At 42.3% G+C, this 18,124-nt stretch overlaps 1 protein-coding gene across 1 annotated transcript in view; it reads right to left on the bottom strand.

The window, feature by feature from the left end:
* Nucleotides 1–2,427: 2,427 nt before the first annotated feature.
* The window catches only part of LOC126295129 (uncharacterized), a 35,411-nt gene continuing 19,714 nt past the window's right edge, over nt 2,428–18,124 (bottom strand). The window contains exon 4 of the mRNA XM_049987399.1: nt 2,428–3,443. Within this exon, the coding sequence (XP_049843356.1) occupies nt 2,963–3,443 (481 nt within the window). The 3' untranslated portion in view covers nt 2,428–2,962. The remainder of the gene's footprint in view (nt 3,444–18,124) is intronic.

Genomic DNA, 18,124 nt, shown 5'->3' with positions numbered 1-18,124 from the left:
AGGACAGGCAAAAGTTAGTAGATATTTGTGCTGCTGTAAAAAAGAGCGATGCGCGAAGCATTCAACCACTACCACCGCCATACCTTAGCAAAAGATCTTGCTGAAAACCCAAGGAAATTCTGGTCTTACGTAAAATCGGTGAGCGGGTCGATGGCTTCCATCCAGTCACTCACTGATCAGTCTGGCCAGGCAACGGAAGACACCAAAACGAAAGCTAAAATTTTAAATTTAGCACTTGAGAAATCTTTCTCGCAGGAGGATCGTACAAACATACCGCCGTTTGAATCTCGTACAGATTCCCGTATGGAGGACCTAGACATCCCTGGGGTTGTGAAGCAGCTGAATGGGTTGAAAATAAATCGCCAGGTCCTGATGGGATTCCAGTACGGTTTTACAGAGAGTACTCTACTGCATTGGCTCCTTACTTAGCTTGTATTGATCGCGAATCTCTTGCCCAACGTAAAGTCCCGAGCGACTGGAAAAAAGCGCAGGTGACGCATGTATATAAGGAGGGTAGAAGGATGGATCCTCAAAATTACAGACCAATATCCTTAACATAGATTTGTTGCAGGATTCTCGAACATATTCTCAGTTCGAATATAATGAATTTCCTTGAGACAGAGATGTTGCTGTCCATGCATCAGCACGGCTTTAGAGAACATCGCTCCTGCGAAACGCAACTCGCCCTTTTTTCACATGATATCTTGCGAACCATGGAAGAAGGCCATATTCCTTGACTTCCGGAAAGCGTTCGACCCGGCGCCCCACTGCAGACTCCTCAGTAAGGTACGAGCATATCGGATCGGTTCCCAAATACGTGAGTGGCTCTAAGACGTCTTAAGTAATAGAACTGAGTACGTTGTCCTCCATGGTGAGTGTTCATCGGAGGTGAGGGTATCATCTGGAGTGCCCCGGGGAAGTTTGGTAGGTCCGCTGTTGTTTTCTATCTACATGAATGATCTTTTGGATAGGGTGGATAGCAACGTGCTGCTGTACGGGAAGGTGTCGTCGTTGAGTGACTGTAGGAGGGTACAAGATGACTTGAACAGGACTTGTGATTGGTGTAAAGAATAGCAGCTAACTGTAAATGTAGATAAATGTAAATTAATGCAGATGAATAGGAAAAAGAGTCCCGTAATGTTTGAATACCTCATTAGTTGTGTAGCGCTTGACACAGTCACGTCGATTAAATATTTGGGAGTAACATTGCAGAGCGATGTGAACTGGGACAAGCATGTAATGGCAGTTGTGGAGAAGGCGGATGGTCGTCTTCGGTTCATTGGTAGAATTTTGGGAAGATGTGGTTCATCTCTAAAGGAGACCGCTTATAAAACACTAATACGACCTTCGAGCGCTTGGGATCCCTATCAGGTCGGATTGAGGGAGGACATAGAAACAATTCAGAGGCAGGCTGCTAGATTTGTTACTGGTAGGTTTCATAATCACGCGAGTGTTCCTGAAATGTTTCAGGAACACGGGTGGGAGTCTCTGGAGGAACGGAGGCGTCCTTTTCATGAATCGCTACTGAGGAAATTTAGAGAACCAGCATTTGAGGCTGACTGCAGTACAATTTTACTGCCAATTTCGCGGAAAGGCCACAAAGATAAGAGAGATTACGGTTGGCACAGAGGCATATAGGCAGTCATTTTTCCCTCGTTCTGTTTGGGAGTGGAACAGGGAGAGAAGATGCATAGTTGTGGTACGAGGTACCCTCCGCCACGCACCGTAAGGTGGATTGCGGAGTGTGTATGTAGATGTCGATGTAGTTAAAGACAAATTGGTAGTATAATTGCGGTTGTAAGCTCCATATGTATGTGATCATTGGGCAGTGTCACATTGTAATTAAATAAGAAAACTATTGCATCATCTACACTGAAGTAAACTCTGTCTGAGATCAAACTCAAGATTCTTTGTAACTATTCAGGTTAAGTGATAGTGATCTGTATAGTCCGCAGTTTGTGCTCGTTGGCATAACATCATATATGGTCCTACCAAGGACATATTAATAATGAAATATTGTGGAAGATTAGTTCAAACAACGCATAGGATTTGAGCCAGATGACGTCTTTGACAGGCACCATGTAACCGTCTGTGCACTGAAGAATAAATGACTGTGCCTTCTGCCAAAATATCAGTGACTGATGAAGACACCACGTAACTGCAATCGCATAAGTTGTGTGAACAATCTATGCGCCAGGAGAAACTTGAGCTTGAGACAGTACTGCTGTCTTTTGGTAACGAAGGGAATGTTTTTCATTTGCTATTGACGTCTATAAAGTTAGCTCAATAAATATTTTTCGTACTGTCTCCTATACAGAAAGGTTACTTGTATTAGTGTATGGTTATCTCCTGTTATCATTCTTGTTGTGTTACTAGATCAGTTCTACCTGCTATGTAATGCTAGGTGCAAATGAATGAAAATAGGACTAATTTTTTATATTCTTTATTTTAAAAGAAAGAGAAAATAATATATGGAGCTTATGTTGTTACATATCTGTACTTGTATGCAGTTTACCCATGTATGGAAGTGAAACATGGACAATAAATAGTTTGGACAAGAAGATAATATAAGCTTTTGAAATGTGGTGCTACAGAAGAATGCTGAAGATTAGATGGGTAGATCACATAACTAATCAGGAAGTATTGAATAGGATTGGGGAGAAGAGAAGTTTGTGGCACAACTTGACTAGAAGAAGGGATCGGCTGGTAGGGCATATTCTGAGGCATCAAGGGACGACCAATTTAGTATTGGAGGGCAGCGTGGAGGGTAAAAATCGTAGAGGGTGACCAAGAGATGAATACACTAAGCAGATTCAGAAGTATGTAGGTTGCGGTAGGTACTGGGAGATGAAGAAGCTTGCACAGGATAGAGTAGCATGGAGAGCTGTATCAAACCAGTCTCAGGACTAAAGACCACAACAACAACAATAACAACATCTGTAGTACTATAGAACTGGAAGCTTCATGTTAGCAACTGTACCAGTTGCTGATGGTTGTTTTTCCTGGCAAGCTGACGGGGTGTATTTCCCTCATCGTCCCTAGCCTTCACGTTGGCTCCAAACTCCAGCAGCACAGTCGCCGCTTGTAAGTGACCTTCTTGTGCCGCCCAGTGCAGCGGCGTATATCCCCATAGATTTCTGATGTTGGCGTCAGCAGAGGCTGTCATAAGCACCTGCACCACAGCCGCATGGCCAGCACTTGCGGCTGAGTGAAGAGGCGTGTTGTGCCTGATATTCCGGGTATTTACCTCTGCTCCACTCTCCAGTAGACACCTCACCGCTTCCACGCGTCCCTTAAACGCTGCCCGTTGCAGGGCGGTCCTCCTGTCGCCGTCCATCGACTCCACGTCTGCCCCCGCTGCTAGGAGAGCCCTCAGCTCTTCCATTTCGCCGCCCTCAGCTGCCTGGATAAGCCTGCTGCCTTTCTCGTCACGAGAAAGGCTCCTGTACGAGTCACAGACATTATTACACTCTACTATTACACACACACACACACACACACACACATACACACACACACACACACACACACACACACACACACAAGAAAATTGAAGAAAACTGTCAGATATGTGAAACTGTAACATTCAGAATCCGTCCAGGGACAAAAGTTAAAACTACAAGTTTTCCTTCGTTAATATAGAGCACTGAAAAATCAGAAAATAAGGTTGTCCTCACCCACTTTCCATTAAAACTTCCTACATTCCTTCTCACAACTAATTCAGTTCTCACATTTTGTCGTAATTAGTTCCAAATCGTGATTTCCTTTGTGTTCAGGATTTTATTGTTAAACAATAGTTTATCTCCTTTGAAACATACACGTACACAGCCACCATCTCCGTGTGCCCATAATTCATTCTGACACTTAAAAAGGAAACACACGAAACTAACCATGCCTCTAGGTATTTGGACATAATTTCCCTACAATGTATCAAAAATTTCAGCCCAGTTATATGTAAGTTCTTCGATATATCACTAATTAGACAAAATTAGTTTCATTTAATTCAAATATTTTATATATAATAATGACAGTACATCATCTCTCCCTTCGTCCTTTAAAACATGCTATATATATTCTGCTACATGCAAACTATCACATTTGCAACCACAAAAGCATCCAGTGGGAGTAGATCCATGCACATCTTGACAATCATACAACCAAGTTCACCCAGGTATAGACAGACAGGAATGTGCAATTGTGCCTCTCTCACCCCCTCCTCTCTCTACAGATGCACACTCACACACACACAAACACACACACACGCACACACACTCACACACAAACACACACTCACACACACACAAATAAATTTTAAACAGGTTCTTCTGGTTTCCATATATATCATCCCATCAGCAATACATATGGACTCTGTGAGTAAACCAACGTTTTGTGGGTTTCCATAATATGATCTTATCATCCTGAAATGATTGTATAACTCAAACCATTGATATAGGTACCAAGAATCACCACCTCATCACTGCCACGTGATAACTAACTGCAATGAGCCTAACAGACACTGTCTACATTCTGATATCACGAATCGTTTGTTACATGTGGTGACAAGTAAAGTGCAGTAACGTTTCTATAAATCAAAGACAGTTAAGAACAAAGTCGTTTGCTCACTCTACCAGGAGGCATGCCACAGCTGATAAATCCAACATCTACCAACCAAACAATCAGTTCTTTTACTGTAAATTTCATTACTAAATGCAAACGCTGATGTCAGCAATTCACGTGGAAATGAGTTACTACAAACAAATTCATTATGAGCTCATACAGTTCACATATTCAAAATGCATATTAGAGTTCTGAGACTTACGAGAAAGGCATCTTGAAGCTTCTTATCAAGTGGCGATATAGTCACTGTCAATTTTGAAAGACTGTACAGTGATCATGCCTGGAGGTGCTTTTAACCCCCACAGTCCTCTCCAATGTGTGGCCTTGGTGGAGGTGATACAACTTTGGATGCCTGTGGAGTGTGCACAAATTTACATGGAAGCACAATATGACATGGAACACACGAAGTAGTGACAGATGTGAAAGCCATGTGTAATGATCCTACAAATGTGGGTCAAGCTGTGAATTGTGAAATCACGCACACTCATATGGAGCAACAAAGTTGAATTAGACACAGACATCCACCAGTGATGTTCTAATGATCGTCAGTTGCAAAGTATTTGGGATCAGTGACGTCTGTAGACACTTTGTCCTCCATGTTCTCTCACTATTACAATGAATTTTCTTTGCTCAGAACTTAAATTAGCACCTCACTGCCTCATCATAGGTTTCAACGCTACGATCCATGCTTAGCTCATTCTGGAAGGATGAGTTAGTGGGAAACATTTTGTATGCTGGGATGTTGGTGTACGTATTTCTGTGTGTCTAAGTGAGCGTAAAGGTGAAATGTGATTCTCTGAAGAGCTGCCGCATGACAACACACTGTCTCGTGAGTGGCATTCCTACCACTGATAGCAGTCGATATGATGTAGCACTCCTGGACAAGGCATTTGAGTAATCACATGTGTGGATCAGGAGACATTCTTAACTCCTTTGTTCCAAAACGTTTCAATACCTTTCTCTTATCATCAGCATTATTTTGCTCATACACTACACACCTATCAATGTCATTGACAAGAATAGTTCTTTCAAAAATACTGCGTACGAAATTAGAGAAAGTTTCATTAGATGATAGCTGGCAGCACCAAGAGTCTAATGACAAAATGTGATTCATTCGTCATGTGTTCAGTATGTGAAAAAGTACCCTACATAAGGGAAAAGTAAGTGAAATGAATCAAATGCACTGAAGTTAAATGATATCATTGCAAACTGGGCACCAAAAATGTAGAGAAACTTTGGAAACAGCTGAAAATTCCTGCCAGACCAGCACTAGGATCCTGATTTCCTATTTAGTGCAAGTACTTCCAGTACCCACTTCTTTAAATCTTTCACTTTCACAGGTAATAATGAGTTCCTTATTCCTGGAGCATGTGTGTCTTCTATTTTCCGTTTCGTTACTTAGGGTAAGAGTGATAGTTCTAAACATTCCTGGTGGTGTCTGTTTGTTCTATATAGTGTCTCCCTACCACTTTCGCGCAACGACGCTCTGAGCGGTTTTTTAGGGAATTAACTAGTTTGAACCTGGGAGCTGTTGCTGGTAAGGAGACGCCAGACCACACATGACATGTGGAATTCAGAAGAGTTCAGTGAGACTAGCGATGATATAACCAAATACTTAATGATCTCAGCGTCAGCTCCACTGCACTCCCTGTAGAAGAATCTTAATACTAACTAAATTTAGTGGAAGGGGTTCAAGGCTTTCCTATTTTTAGTTACCTGGTAAAATAACGTCGAAAAAGCAGTTAAGTTTACCATTGGAAATTTTATTCTACTCACAAAACATCGTTTATAAATTGCACTATTGATAAAAGGAAATGTTTTAATACAGGATGGTAAAAACCAATTGCGTCCATCAAAAATGTGAAAGAATATTCCCTGAATGGGTTTCCAAGTTCTACAATGGATCGAAGGATGACCTATGCCATATCACATCTATAATATAGGTTTAAATTAAGTTTCACAAAAGAGCAAACTATCAAAATGGTCTACAGTGATCCTCAATTATCTTTAATTACTTATCTAACTTGTCGTAAATTACAGTGGCTGATGTGGCTTCTCAATAACTACATAACAGAAAAATCATCGCGTTTCAGATCTTTACTTCAAGTGGCAAATGTGAACACCATGAGTTTTAATTAACGATCGACACTAGTATTACGCAAAAAAACGGGGTGTAACAGATGAGACTTCTGCAGTTCTGAGGGAATCCTTATGCGCTCAAAAATGCGGCATCGCGCGAGTTCATTACCTTGTCGGTGTTTAGGCAGCGTCAGGGCAGCGGCGGGCAGCACAGCTCCGCTCACCTCGCCATCTCGGAAGCAAGTCTCTCTCCTAACTTCTCCTTACTACAGTCTACCGAAGTTGGTTTAAAAAAAAAACTATCTGGCTGTGTTTCCATCTGACCAATCAGGGTCTCAATGTTAAACTTAAGCTCCGCCTACAAAAATTCTGTCTGTCCAATGAGAAACGTTATACTTTTCGTGGTGGGGCAATGTTTTTAAAATTTGCAACGTAACAGAGACGCGAAAAACTCTCACGCTAAAACCTGCATCTGGTGTGGTCCTTTTAGCGTTATCGGAAGATCTATACTGTTCTTCTGGAGGGCTCTATCTTTTAACATGGGCTGGGGAGTTGTCCTAATGTACCAGACACGCGAAAAAGTCTCACGCTAAAACTTGCGGGTGGTAGTGGCCCTTTTTCTGTTATTATAAGATCTATACTGTTTTTCTGGAGGGCTCTAGCTTTTAACATGGGCTGGGGGGGGGTGGTCCTTGACGTAACAGAGGCGCGAAAAAGTCTCACGCTAAAACTTGCAGGTGGTGAGCCCTAGTGGTTAGCTGGCGACGTGGGTTTCCAGTCCGTCCCTTATCGTAGGGCCTTCTAATTTAACACGGTTCTGCTCTCGGCTTCTGTTCTCGTTTCTCCCCTCGGAACTGCGTCGGTCTCACAGTGGGAAGGTACGACATGCATTTAGGCATTCTTGTGTTAGTCTGTGGTATTCCATTTGCTCACTCGTTACTCGTATTACTTTGGTTAATTTAATGTCACGATTTATTCGGAGCTATGTGACATACTACTGGATTTGCCTCTCATGTGAGGGTTTTCATGGAAGGTGTTGGATTTTCCCGACACCTTACATAGTTACAACTTGTTTCAAGATTGCGTCTCGATTCAGAATGCATGCCACTTGCTCCGCTGATCAAAGGAATTTTTCCCCTAATGCAGCTTTGTAAACCAATTAGCCTATTAAACATCATTACATGTATTGCAGACGTGGACTTGATAAAATGATGTACAATTTCTCTCTGACAGCGATCGTATCACTAATTATCTTATGCTGATAAGGAAGTCGTGCTATGGGGGCTACAACGCCATGAAGAGATACCAGGCTATAGTATTGTGGCTTTGTGTCGTGTTTTCTTGTCTTCTTTGATGTCCAGCGTAATTGCTTGAGCTCCAGTACCTGCCTCATGTACCAGTAGTAATTCTGGGCGCTGTAGTACCAAAGGCAGACTTGAACATTTTGACACATCACACTAAGCTACATACCATTGCCCATGTTCTGTTACCAAATGAGATGGATCGTGGAAGGACTGCTGTAAATGTAATTTATTTTACTGATGACATATGCATTCATGACGATTACAGTTTTACTCTCATGAAAAATTCTTGTATCATGGTCGGTCGTCTTTGCAAGTATTGTCTTATTGTCTTAAGTTTACGCTCCCAGTTAACTGAAACCATGTCTCTCAGTGATCTTAAGGCGGTTCATCTTTCGTCTCTTTAATAAGAACACCTGAAACCGCAGGTGAAATTTTTTGTAATTCATTTTTGGTCATGTCACTTGGACTTGTGTTGAAATTTATTTGCACTTCCACATATCTTGGATGAGCAAACTGGTTTCATGTGCATATTCGTGAAATATTGTTGTCATGATGGAAACAGAGATTTCTTGTAATGTTTTGGGATGGTTTCCATGTCAGTTAGTCGTAACTTATACCCCTATCAAATCAGGCTTATTTTTGACAAAGGTGTCATAAGCTGCCTGTTAAGCATTACTCTGGAGGTATCAACGATTATAAAGTTGTACATAATGTATAAAGCTTCTTGTAGTTAAATCACTCCTACATGTTGCCAAAGTTCACGAACATTATGGCTATGTCTGGTTTGTCAGTAAGATGCAAAATACAATTGTATATTCTTTTCAATAGATCGTTCCAGTAATAAATTTTTATAATACTGTATTGGTACACATGTTGATTTTTTTCAGTAATGGTTTTAGTCCGCTATTTATAACACATGCTCATTGATTAATGTCAGTTTACAATATTGCAGTGACAATCTTTGTTGTTTTATGTTAACACCAACGGCCCATCCACAAAATTTCTAGGAAATATTGGTTCAGGTGAAACTGTGTGTCAGTCATCAACAATAAGTGCTCATTAAATTTCACAGGCATTCCATCAACGCTTAATGATTTATTTTTGAAGATGATTTGATCATCTTACAGATTTGGTGCTTGGTGAAAGGGAGAATTATGCTGTCATTACATTCTGCAGTAATTCTCCCGTAACAAAAGCCTCATGCAGCGCTATTGCTCTTCGAATTCACATATTTAGTGTTAAAATGTGTAAAAATGAGTTTTGTTATTGCTTCCCATGTCTGGCACCAGCCAATTAGCTGTTCTATTGGTGATTAGTTTTCTCTTTTATTGTCCTGAGCAATGAAAAAAGACAATTTGTGGTCTTCAACTTACTTGCCTCACTTGTTAAAATCATTATGGAATTTGTCAGGTTAATGCTCAAAAAATCGTACTGTGTGCTGTATCTGTTGATGTTGGCTGCAGAGACAAAATGATATTCTGTCTTTTTTTGCCGTGCTGTATATTCATTTGCGTACTGCATTAATGTTCATCCGATTTTGGATTTTGCGTAAGTTAGCCCACCAACGAATTTTGGAGGTGCAGGTGCACCATCATGCTGATACCACATACGTCGACGCGTTTCCAGTGAGAAAGACCAATAAAAAGGTGTTAGCATGTGGACGTAATGTGCTGTTCCAGTCTCTTCTGTACCTAAGGTCCATCACCGTTCCCTTTGGATCCCTACGTAATTCGGTGCTCTCTGATACACACCATCAAACAGCGGAGGAGTGGTACTCAAACGTCAACTTTAGATTACAATATCTCCGGATGTAATTACCATTTTACAATGCAACAAACGGCACTGATTACGTATTTGTTTATATGTTCAGATGTGCCAACAAAACTAACGGGGTTACATTTAAAAAAACGTAGGTTTATGTTAAAAAACATACTTCCGTGCTTTTTTTAATTATATTAACCAATAACACTAGCCCCTCTCCTCACGTTCGGTCTGTGGAATCGGTTCGTCAGTATTTGATGTGGTTTACGAAATATATCCAGCGGTAACGTTAGGTGACTCACCCTATATATATATTTTAAAACGTTATGACCACATGTGTAATAATTCGTTGCTTCATCTTTGGAACAAAATGTAACAAAGATTTAACATGGCATGGATTCAACAAATCGCTGGTAGGACTCTGGAGGTATATGTCAAGTACATGTCAACTCACAGGTCACAGAACCCTCATTAGTGACAGTAAGGTGGCTTATGGGCATGGAGTTGGTGCCTCACATGTGTTTCATTGGGTGCAGATGAGGGAGTAGTTGTGGGCAAGACAGCAACCTGAGTTCACCACAAGTCCCATAGAAACTCAGGGAATGTCCCCCATTGCATATTGCCCCAGTGGCTACATCGATAAACACTGCATGTTTACAGCAGCTGCCTCACTGACTAACGGCTTATCCAATCATGACCATCAATGAAGTGGTAACATGAAGTGTGATTCATTCTCCCATGTGATACATTAACATTGGCATATTGTTCAGCCTCTATGAACCTGTGCCGAACTTCATTTGGTCAACATGTGAATAAGTTGACATCATCTTCCATGTTCAACAATGTGCACTGAACAGTGTGCTCTAAAACTCTTGTGCCTGCTCCAGTACTGTACTCTAGTCAACAGCTCTGCCATAGGTTAACACCTATCATACTTGACTGAGTGGACAAGCCTCCAACCTCCATATTCGGTGATGAGACCTAGGCACTGAACACCTTTTAATTCACACACAGTTTCGCTGTCCTTTATATACTTTCCATAGATGCCCAGGATAGTAGCAAGGAAACAGTCGATGAGCTCAGACGTATCTGATATTCCCATTCACATGCGCCAGATTATAACAATCTGCCATTTGTCAAAGTTATTTAGAATACTGGATCGCTCATTTTCAGGCCCATACTACCACTACTCGCCTCTGATAGGCTTATACACTTTCACTACCGTGTCACGTGCCCACGACACAGCCAGCCAGCATACAGTCCACTGGTGGCCAGTGGTCATGCTTTGGTTCCTCAGTGTACGTGTATATTGTATCCAATGTACTGCTGCCTTGATGGATGTGAAAGTTTAATGGTCATGTACAACCCATTAACAAGAGTTATTAACTACTTAGTCAAATTAAAGTTTGATCTGTGGTGCAATCTCAAATTCAAACAACCAAATCATCTTTAATATGAGCACACAAATTAACTGGGTACTGTATAAAGACACTGTTCCCACTTACTCTACTTTCCATTCAACGGAGCGCAATAATATTTTTTAAAAACGCACCTTTGAGCTGCGCCATTACGCCTCTCCCGCATTTTAATCACGGAATGTTTTACGGTGTACTCCATCTTTAAATAATGCTGCAGTTCTATTCACATCATTAACAAAACTCCCCCTTTATACAGCCATGCGCACAAGCGAATGTGTAGCAGCGAACGAAAAATCTTTCCGTTGTTGGTCTGATGTGTGTGGGCAAGCTGCACTGCCACATATTCTTCGAGGGCGCTGATCCCTCTCTAAGCAAAATATTCTTTCTATGAAGTTAAGGCATTTACAACAGAAAAAAAATTATCTAGAGCCTCAGCAATTTTAAGTGGAGAGCTAACCAGACACTTGTGTGCAGGCTGGGCCACAGTGCGCTGGCCACATAGCAAGATAAGTATTCGGCTGTGAATTTTTAAATTTACTGTTAGACACACTCGTGGTAGTGATAATGTTATGGCCGATGGAGGTGGCAGGATCTTTGAGGAATGGGAAGAGTCCTTCCCAGAGGAGGAAGGGCGTTTGCCAGAAGAGCTTATGGGTGTCATTTTGACTGAGCGTTTGCTATTATTCAAGGATGTAAGGGAGCAACAGGATGCCAATACACCTTTAATCAGCTAAAGGAACAGAATTGGAAGAGTAAAGTAGTTAGGCCTTATTTTTCAAAGACGAATGTGTTCCGTTGCTCAAGCAGGGGATTCTGGTGGCAACTGTGCTGTGTTGGCTAAGCATTTAGTACCACTCTTCTTTAATACTATCACAAGACAACAGTAGTAGGACATTTCCATGTTCAAAACCAGGATCAAAATAAGTGAGAACTGCACATAGCCATGTGTATTGGAATGACCAAACCAGGTACTTGGTCTTTCCAAGAATTGTTAGCATCTGATGTGATAAATGGAGAAATTTTACATCGATTATGTGGACCCATTCCCATGGTCACAAGAGTGCATGTGCTACATACTGGTGTGTGTAGACGCCCTTACATGGTTGCGCTGGTTGATCACGACACTAGGTATGATGTCACAAAATAACATCAATGCCCATCAGACTATGTTGAGCACATTCGGGTCCTATAAGGTAGTGGTTATCGACAATGAACCGAATTTCACTTGCGTGAGATTTAGGAAAATTCGTTTGAAAGTGAGACAATGACCACCCTGTGTTTTCTGAATCTGGGATACTCAGAGGGTTAATCGCAACCTGCTGGCAGCTCTTATCACATACCACCGTGAGGACTATACATTGAGGGATTCGTTATTGTCTTGGTTGGGATACGCCTTCTATATAGCAGCACACAAAGCTCATAAGCTGGCTCCAGTTCATCATATTAGCACCCTCTTGAATTTTTCGTCACTGAAAGCTTTACTGCTGAGCAGATCGACGCTGAGCAAATTAGAGACAAACGGAAAAGCGTATATTAAAAAAATTTAAGTCCATCCATGATAGGATGGTTCAGAAAAACTATGCTCGAAGACTGCCAACCTCACTCCATGGAGCAGTGCGTAGTTAAAAAATTCAGTACGGTGAGCAGGGGATCAGATAAAGTGATGGGGAAGCTGTTCCGCAGATCTGTGGAGCTGACATAGAGCTTGCCTTTAATGGAATTTTTCTATTAGGGGATATGCATACCAAGTAAACACTGAAAGTATCTCAAGTAAGACCAATCCAGGAGGGACCAATAACACAGAAAACATATGGGCTATAGACGCCAAATGGGGCACAAAAGTTAATATTTTGAGAGCGTGTCTTTGATGGAGATGTATCTCCGTTTGTTTCATGATAGTTGGAGCTACTGGTGTCATCTCAAGTAACTGAAGTCTTAGTAACTGTTGTGCTTGTATACCTTGTTTTGTATGCAACACTTAGCAAGGCTACTACTTTAGGTTTTCATCTCCTGCTTCTGTCACGGACCTCAGGGTGCAGTGGAGGGCAGGGTGACGGTACTTGCCGCCGTCAGGTGCACAACAGTTTGAAAATACCGCAGCCAACCACGGTGTCGCAAGAGCACACAGCTGGAGCATGCACCTAGGCTGCTGTAACAAGTGAGGACGCTGCAGCACCTGAACAGGGGTGCCATCTTGACAGATGGAGTCTCTGTGTGCGGCAGTGAACGAGTAAACATGACCACCCGAGATGGAGGTCGCATGAGGCGGCTCGAATGATGTCTACGTCATTGGCTCTGCTCAAGTTCACTGAGCGTTATTCTCTTGGGAGTGTTACCGATTTTAATGAGGAAGCATTAAAGACCCATGGATCTGGGAATCTTGTGGTCCCAAACAATTCTGAGTGGTGGTAAGGTAGTGTGTGTGCTCACTGACATCTCCCTGTTCCTTCGTCCCATAGTTAATCGCTGACGTATCCACTGGATGTGTAGTTGTGACCTGATGCCAGACCGTGACCTGTCTCTGGGCGAGACACTTTTGCATCTGATCACAAGAGCGGAGAAAGCGTAGTGTTCGTGGCTGGACAGGTACAGAGGGTATGGCTTCCGCATCTACATTATATCCATACTCCGCAAGCCACCTGACGGTGTGTGGCGGAGGGTACCCTGAGTACCTCTATCGGTTCTCCCTTCTATTCCAGTCTCGTATTGTTCATGGAAAGAAGGATTGTCGGTATGCCTCTGTGTGGGCTCTAATCTCTCTGATTTTATCCTCATGGTCTCTTTCTTTGAGATATACGTAGGAGGGAGCAATATACTGCTTGACTCCTCGGTGAAGGTATGTTCTCGAAACTTCAACAAAAGCCCATACCGAGCTACTGAGCGTCTCTCCTGCAGAGTCTTCCACTGGAGTTTATCTATCATCTCCGTAACGCTTTCGCGATTAATAGATGATCCTGTAACGAAGCGTGCTGCTCTCCGTTGGATCTTCTATGTCTATTCTATCAACCCTATCAGGTACGGATCCCACACTGCTGAGCAGTATTCAAGCAGTGGGCGAACAAGCGTAGTGTAAGCTACTTCCTTTGTTTTCGGATTGCATTTCCTGAGGATTCTTCCAATGAATCTCAGTGTGGCATCTGCTTCACCGACGATCAACTTTATATGATGATTCCATTTTAAATCACTCCTAATGCGTACTCACAGATAATTTATGGAATTCACTGCTTGCAGTTGCTGAGCTGCTATATTGTATCTAAATGATAAAGGATCTTTCTTTCTATGTATTCGCAGCACATTACACTTGTCTACATTGAGATTCAATTGTCATTCCCTGCACCATGCGTCAATTCTCTGCAGATCCTCCTGCATTTCAGTACAATTTTCCATTGTTGCAACCTCTCGATATACCACAGCACCATCCGCAAAAAGCCTCAGTGAACTTCCGATGTCATCCACAAGGTCATTTATGTATATTGTGAATAGCAACGGTCCTACGACACTCCCCTGCGGCACACCTGAAATCACTTTTACTTCGGAAGACTTCTCTCCATTGAGAATGACATGCTGCGTTCTGTTATCTAGGCACTCCTCAATCCAATCACACAATTGGTCTGATGGTCCATATGCTCTTGATTTGTTCATTAAACGACTGTGGGGAACTGTATCGAAGGCCTTGCGGAAGTCAAGAAACATGGCATCTACCTGGGAACCCGTGTCTATGGCCGTCTGAGCCTCGTGGACGAATAGCGCGAGCTGGGTTTCACACTATCGTCCTTTTCGAAACCCGTGCAGATTCCTACAGAGTAGACTTCTAGTCTCCAGAAAAGACATTATACTCGAACATAATATTTGTTCCAAAATTCTACAACTGATAGAGATATAAGTCTATAGTTCTGCACATCTGTTCGACGTCCCTTCTTGAAAACGGGGATGACCTGTGCCCTTTTCCAATCCTTTGGAACGATACGCTCTTCTAGAGACCTACGGTACACCGTTGCAAGAAGGTGGGCAAGTTCCTTCGCGTACTCTGTGTAAAATCGAACTGGTATCCCATCAGGTCCAGCGACCTTTCCTGTTTTGAGCGATGTTAACTGTTTCTCTATCCCTCTGTCGTCTATTTCGATATCTACCATTTTGTCATCTGTGCTTGTATGCAGTCACGCAGCCCCTGCTCGGTTAACGTCTGTGTTCAGGGCTGCTACTGTTTTGAGCTCAAAGGGCAGCGGGATCTGTGAATTGTTGCTGCTGTATTTGACATCTGGGCATATCTTCTCTACATATGACACCTTGCCCGTGGCCCACCCACCTCATTCCTTGATGGTAGTTGAACAAATTTGTCTTTTCTTGTGGAGCAGTTGTATGTGTATCGTGTACCTGGTCACCACGGTCTCAGGGCACCTTAACTACATCCTGTTTATTCTTAAAATGGAGGAGTAACCAATAGCGGTGTGGAGAGCTGATGAGTAGGAGACTGGGGTGTTGTTCAAAGAACTACTGAATCTGCAGCTTGACCAGCACAGACAGTTTATAAAACCATCGAGAACATCGAGTTCGCCACAACATCTGGAGACAAGAAGAACCGCATACCAGTTAAGAGTGTTGCTGCTACTGGAGTTGTCGACGGACCTTGTGTTTTCTGTGGCTGTAGACTTAATTTTAGTATTGACATTAATGATACTTTTGATCATGGTAATCGTTGGCTCACTGTAGCCATTGTACGTGGAGGTACGGGAGATCCTAACGTACCTGGACAAATTCTAGTTATTTGCACTTTTACTTGAGAATTTTGATATCTAGCTTCAGTGCAATTCAAGTAATACCAGCATTTAGCCCAGTGAGCTAAACCTCATGTTGATTTATGAATATTATAAACGTTGAAACTGTGCTTTGTAATCTTGTGACTGACCACTGCGTTTTAACTTTTTTTTAATAAGTAGCATTACTATTAAAATTAAGATTAAGCAGGTGCCCATTTTATGGAACAATTGTGTGTATAATTGGAGCTGGTTTTTTTGCGAATTAAAGACGATCTTAAGACGTGTACGTGTCTCTCAGGCGAGCGGTTCTAGGCGCTTGAGTCTGGAACTGCGTGACCGCTACGGTCGCAGGTTCGAATCCTGCCTCGGGCATGAATGTGTGTGATGTGCTTAGGTTAGTTAGGTTTAAGTAGTTCAAAGTTCTTACAGCTGTTAAGTCCCATAGTGCTCAGAGCCACTTTTGTCTCTCAATCTAGGACTACCACTCCCCAATGACCACATCTCCTACGAAATTGAGTATCTCCGATTACTAATAACAAGAGTGTTTCGTTTTTCATCCTACTTCTGAGGTACCTTCAGTAGTTTCCATATGAGTACGTGCTACGCAAGTATGAAACTTCCTGGCAGATTAAAACTGTGTGCGCACACTCCGCTGCAGAGTGAAAATCTCATTCTGAACTACGCAAGTATGCATGTTTCTCTGTCATCTTACATTGCCAGTATTTTTTTTGTTTATACAAACTGTTCCTCACTGTTCATTGCTTCTAATATGTTTCCTGATGGTTTCTTCTCATTGGTTTTTTGCTTCTACTTGTTGTGTCAGTTGTTCGTGTGTGCTAAATCTGGCACATTTCTGTTGACTCCTTTCCTGATAGAAGTTCAGCATAAGCGTTGTGCGTCTTACATAACCGTCGGTCGAGGCGGGTCTACATCTGTTTTCTACCTATGCTGAAAGAGGCTTTTAAATGGATTAACATGTAGCAGATGTCAGCAGCTGACCATCCTAGGTAATCAGACTATGAATTCATTGATCAGTATATCAGAAGAATTGTATTCTTAAGTCCGTTCATACCCTTCTTATGCTATCATCAACATTAAAATGCTTGAATTGCTGCAGTGTCTCTTCTTGTTACTCCTGTGTTACACACACAATGACTTGATGCTTTCTGCTCTGATTAATTTCAAAACGCACGTTGAATAGTGACTCTGTTGTTAGTCGTTGGCCTGTGTAATTATTGATCAGGTACAAATTGCACCGCATTTGACTTCCAAATGTATTGACTTAATAAAGAAGCCATGTTGGGAACATAGCAATTCACTATCTGATCGATATCGGTGAACGAATTTTTCACTCTGCAGCGCATTGTGCGCGTATATGCAAGAACCTGGCAGATTAAAACTGTGTACCAGACCAGGATTCGAAACCAGGACCTTTGTCTTCCACAGACGAGTTATCTACAGGTTGAGCTACACAAGCGCCTCACAGCTCTACTTTCGTCAGTACCTCATTTCCTATCTTTGGAACTTGACAGAACCTTTTCTGCATAGGTAGCAGGATTAGCACTTTTGGGAGAACAGTTACTGCAGAGACGTGTCTCATCCACAGCCTATGGGATGTTTCCAGAATGAAGGCGTCCCCCAGGCTTTGGCTAATCCATGTGCATGCAGTATCCTTTCTTCGAAGAGTGCTAGTCTTTCAAGCAACGCAGGAGAATTTCTGTGAAGATTGAAAGGTATGAGATGAGTCACTGACGGAAGTAGAGCTGTGAGGACGGGGCGTGAGTCGTCGTTGCATAGCTCGGTTGTTGGAGCACTCGTCTCTGGAAGGCAAAGGTCCTGGTTTCGAATCGTGGTCTGGTACACAGTCTGAATCCGCGAGGAAGTGTGAGAGATATTGTTTCTGATACAGCCAAACTTCTGCCTCTCCTATCACCAGTCTCTGATTTCCAAAAATAAAAGTAAACTTCAGGATGCTATTACACAAGAAATGCCACCTGGTGCCCAATATACATGATGCTAACGACACCAACGAAACTCGATCCACTGCAGGGGGTCATTTACAGTTGGTGAAGCCTGCAGTTGAGTCTGCACTCAATGATGTCCACAACAGTATTTACTGGGTTCCCTGCTTATTATGAGCAGGGCTATGACCGCCATGCAGCAGGTCTGGGTTCAATGCCCTGGAAGA

This window comes from Schistocerca gregaria, chromosome 11 (genome assembly GCF_023897955.1).
Source record: "Schistocerca gregaria isolate iqSchGreg1 chromosome 11, iqSchGreg1.2, whole genome shotgun sequence".
NCBI lineage: Eukaryota > Metazoa > Arthropoda > Insecta > Orthoptera > Acrididae > Schistocerca > Schistocerca gregaria.
The sequence above is the reverse complement of the archived record's forward strand: the minus strand, read 5'-3'. Positions and strand labels throughout refer to the sequence as shown.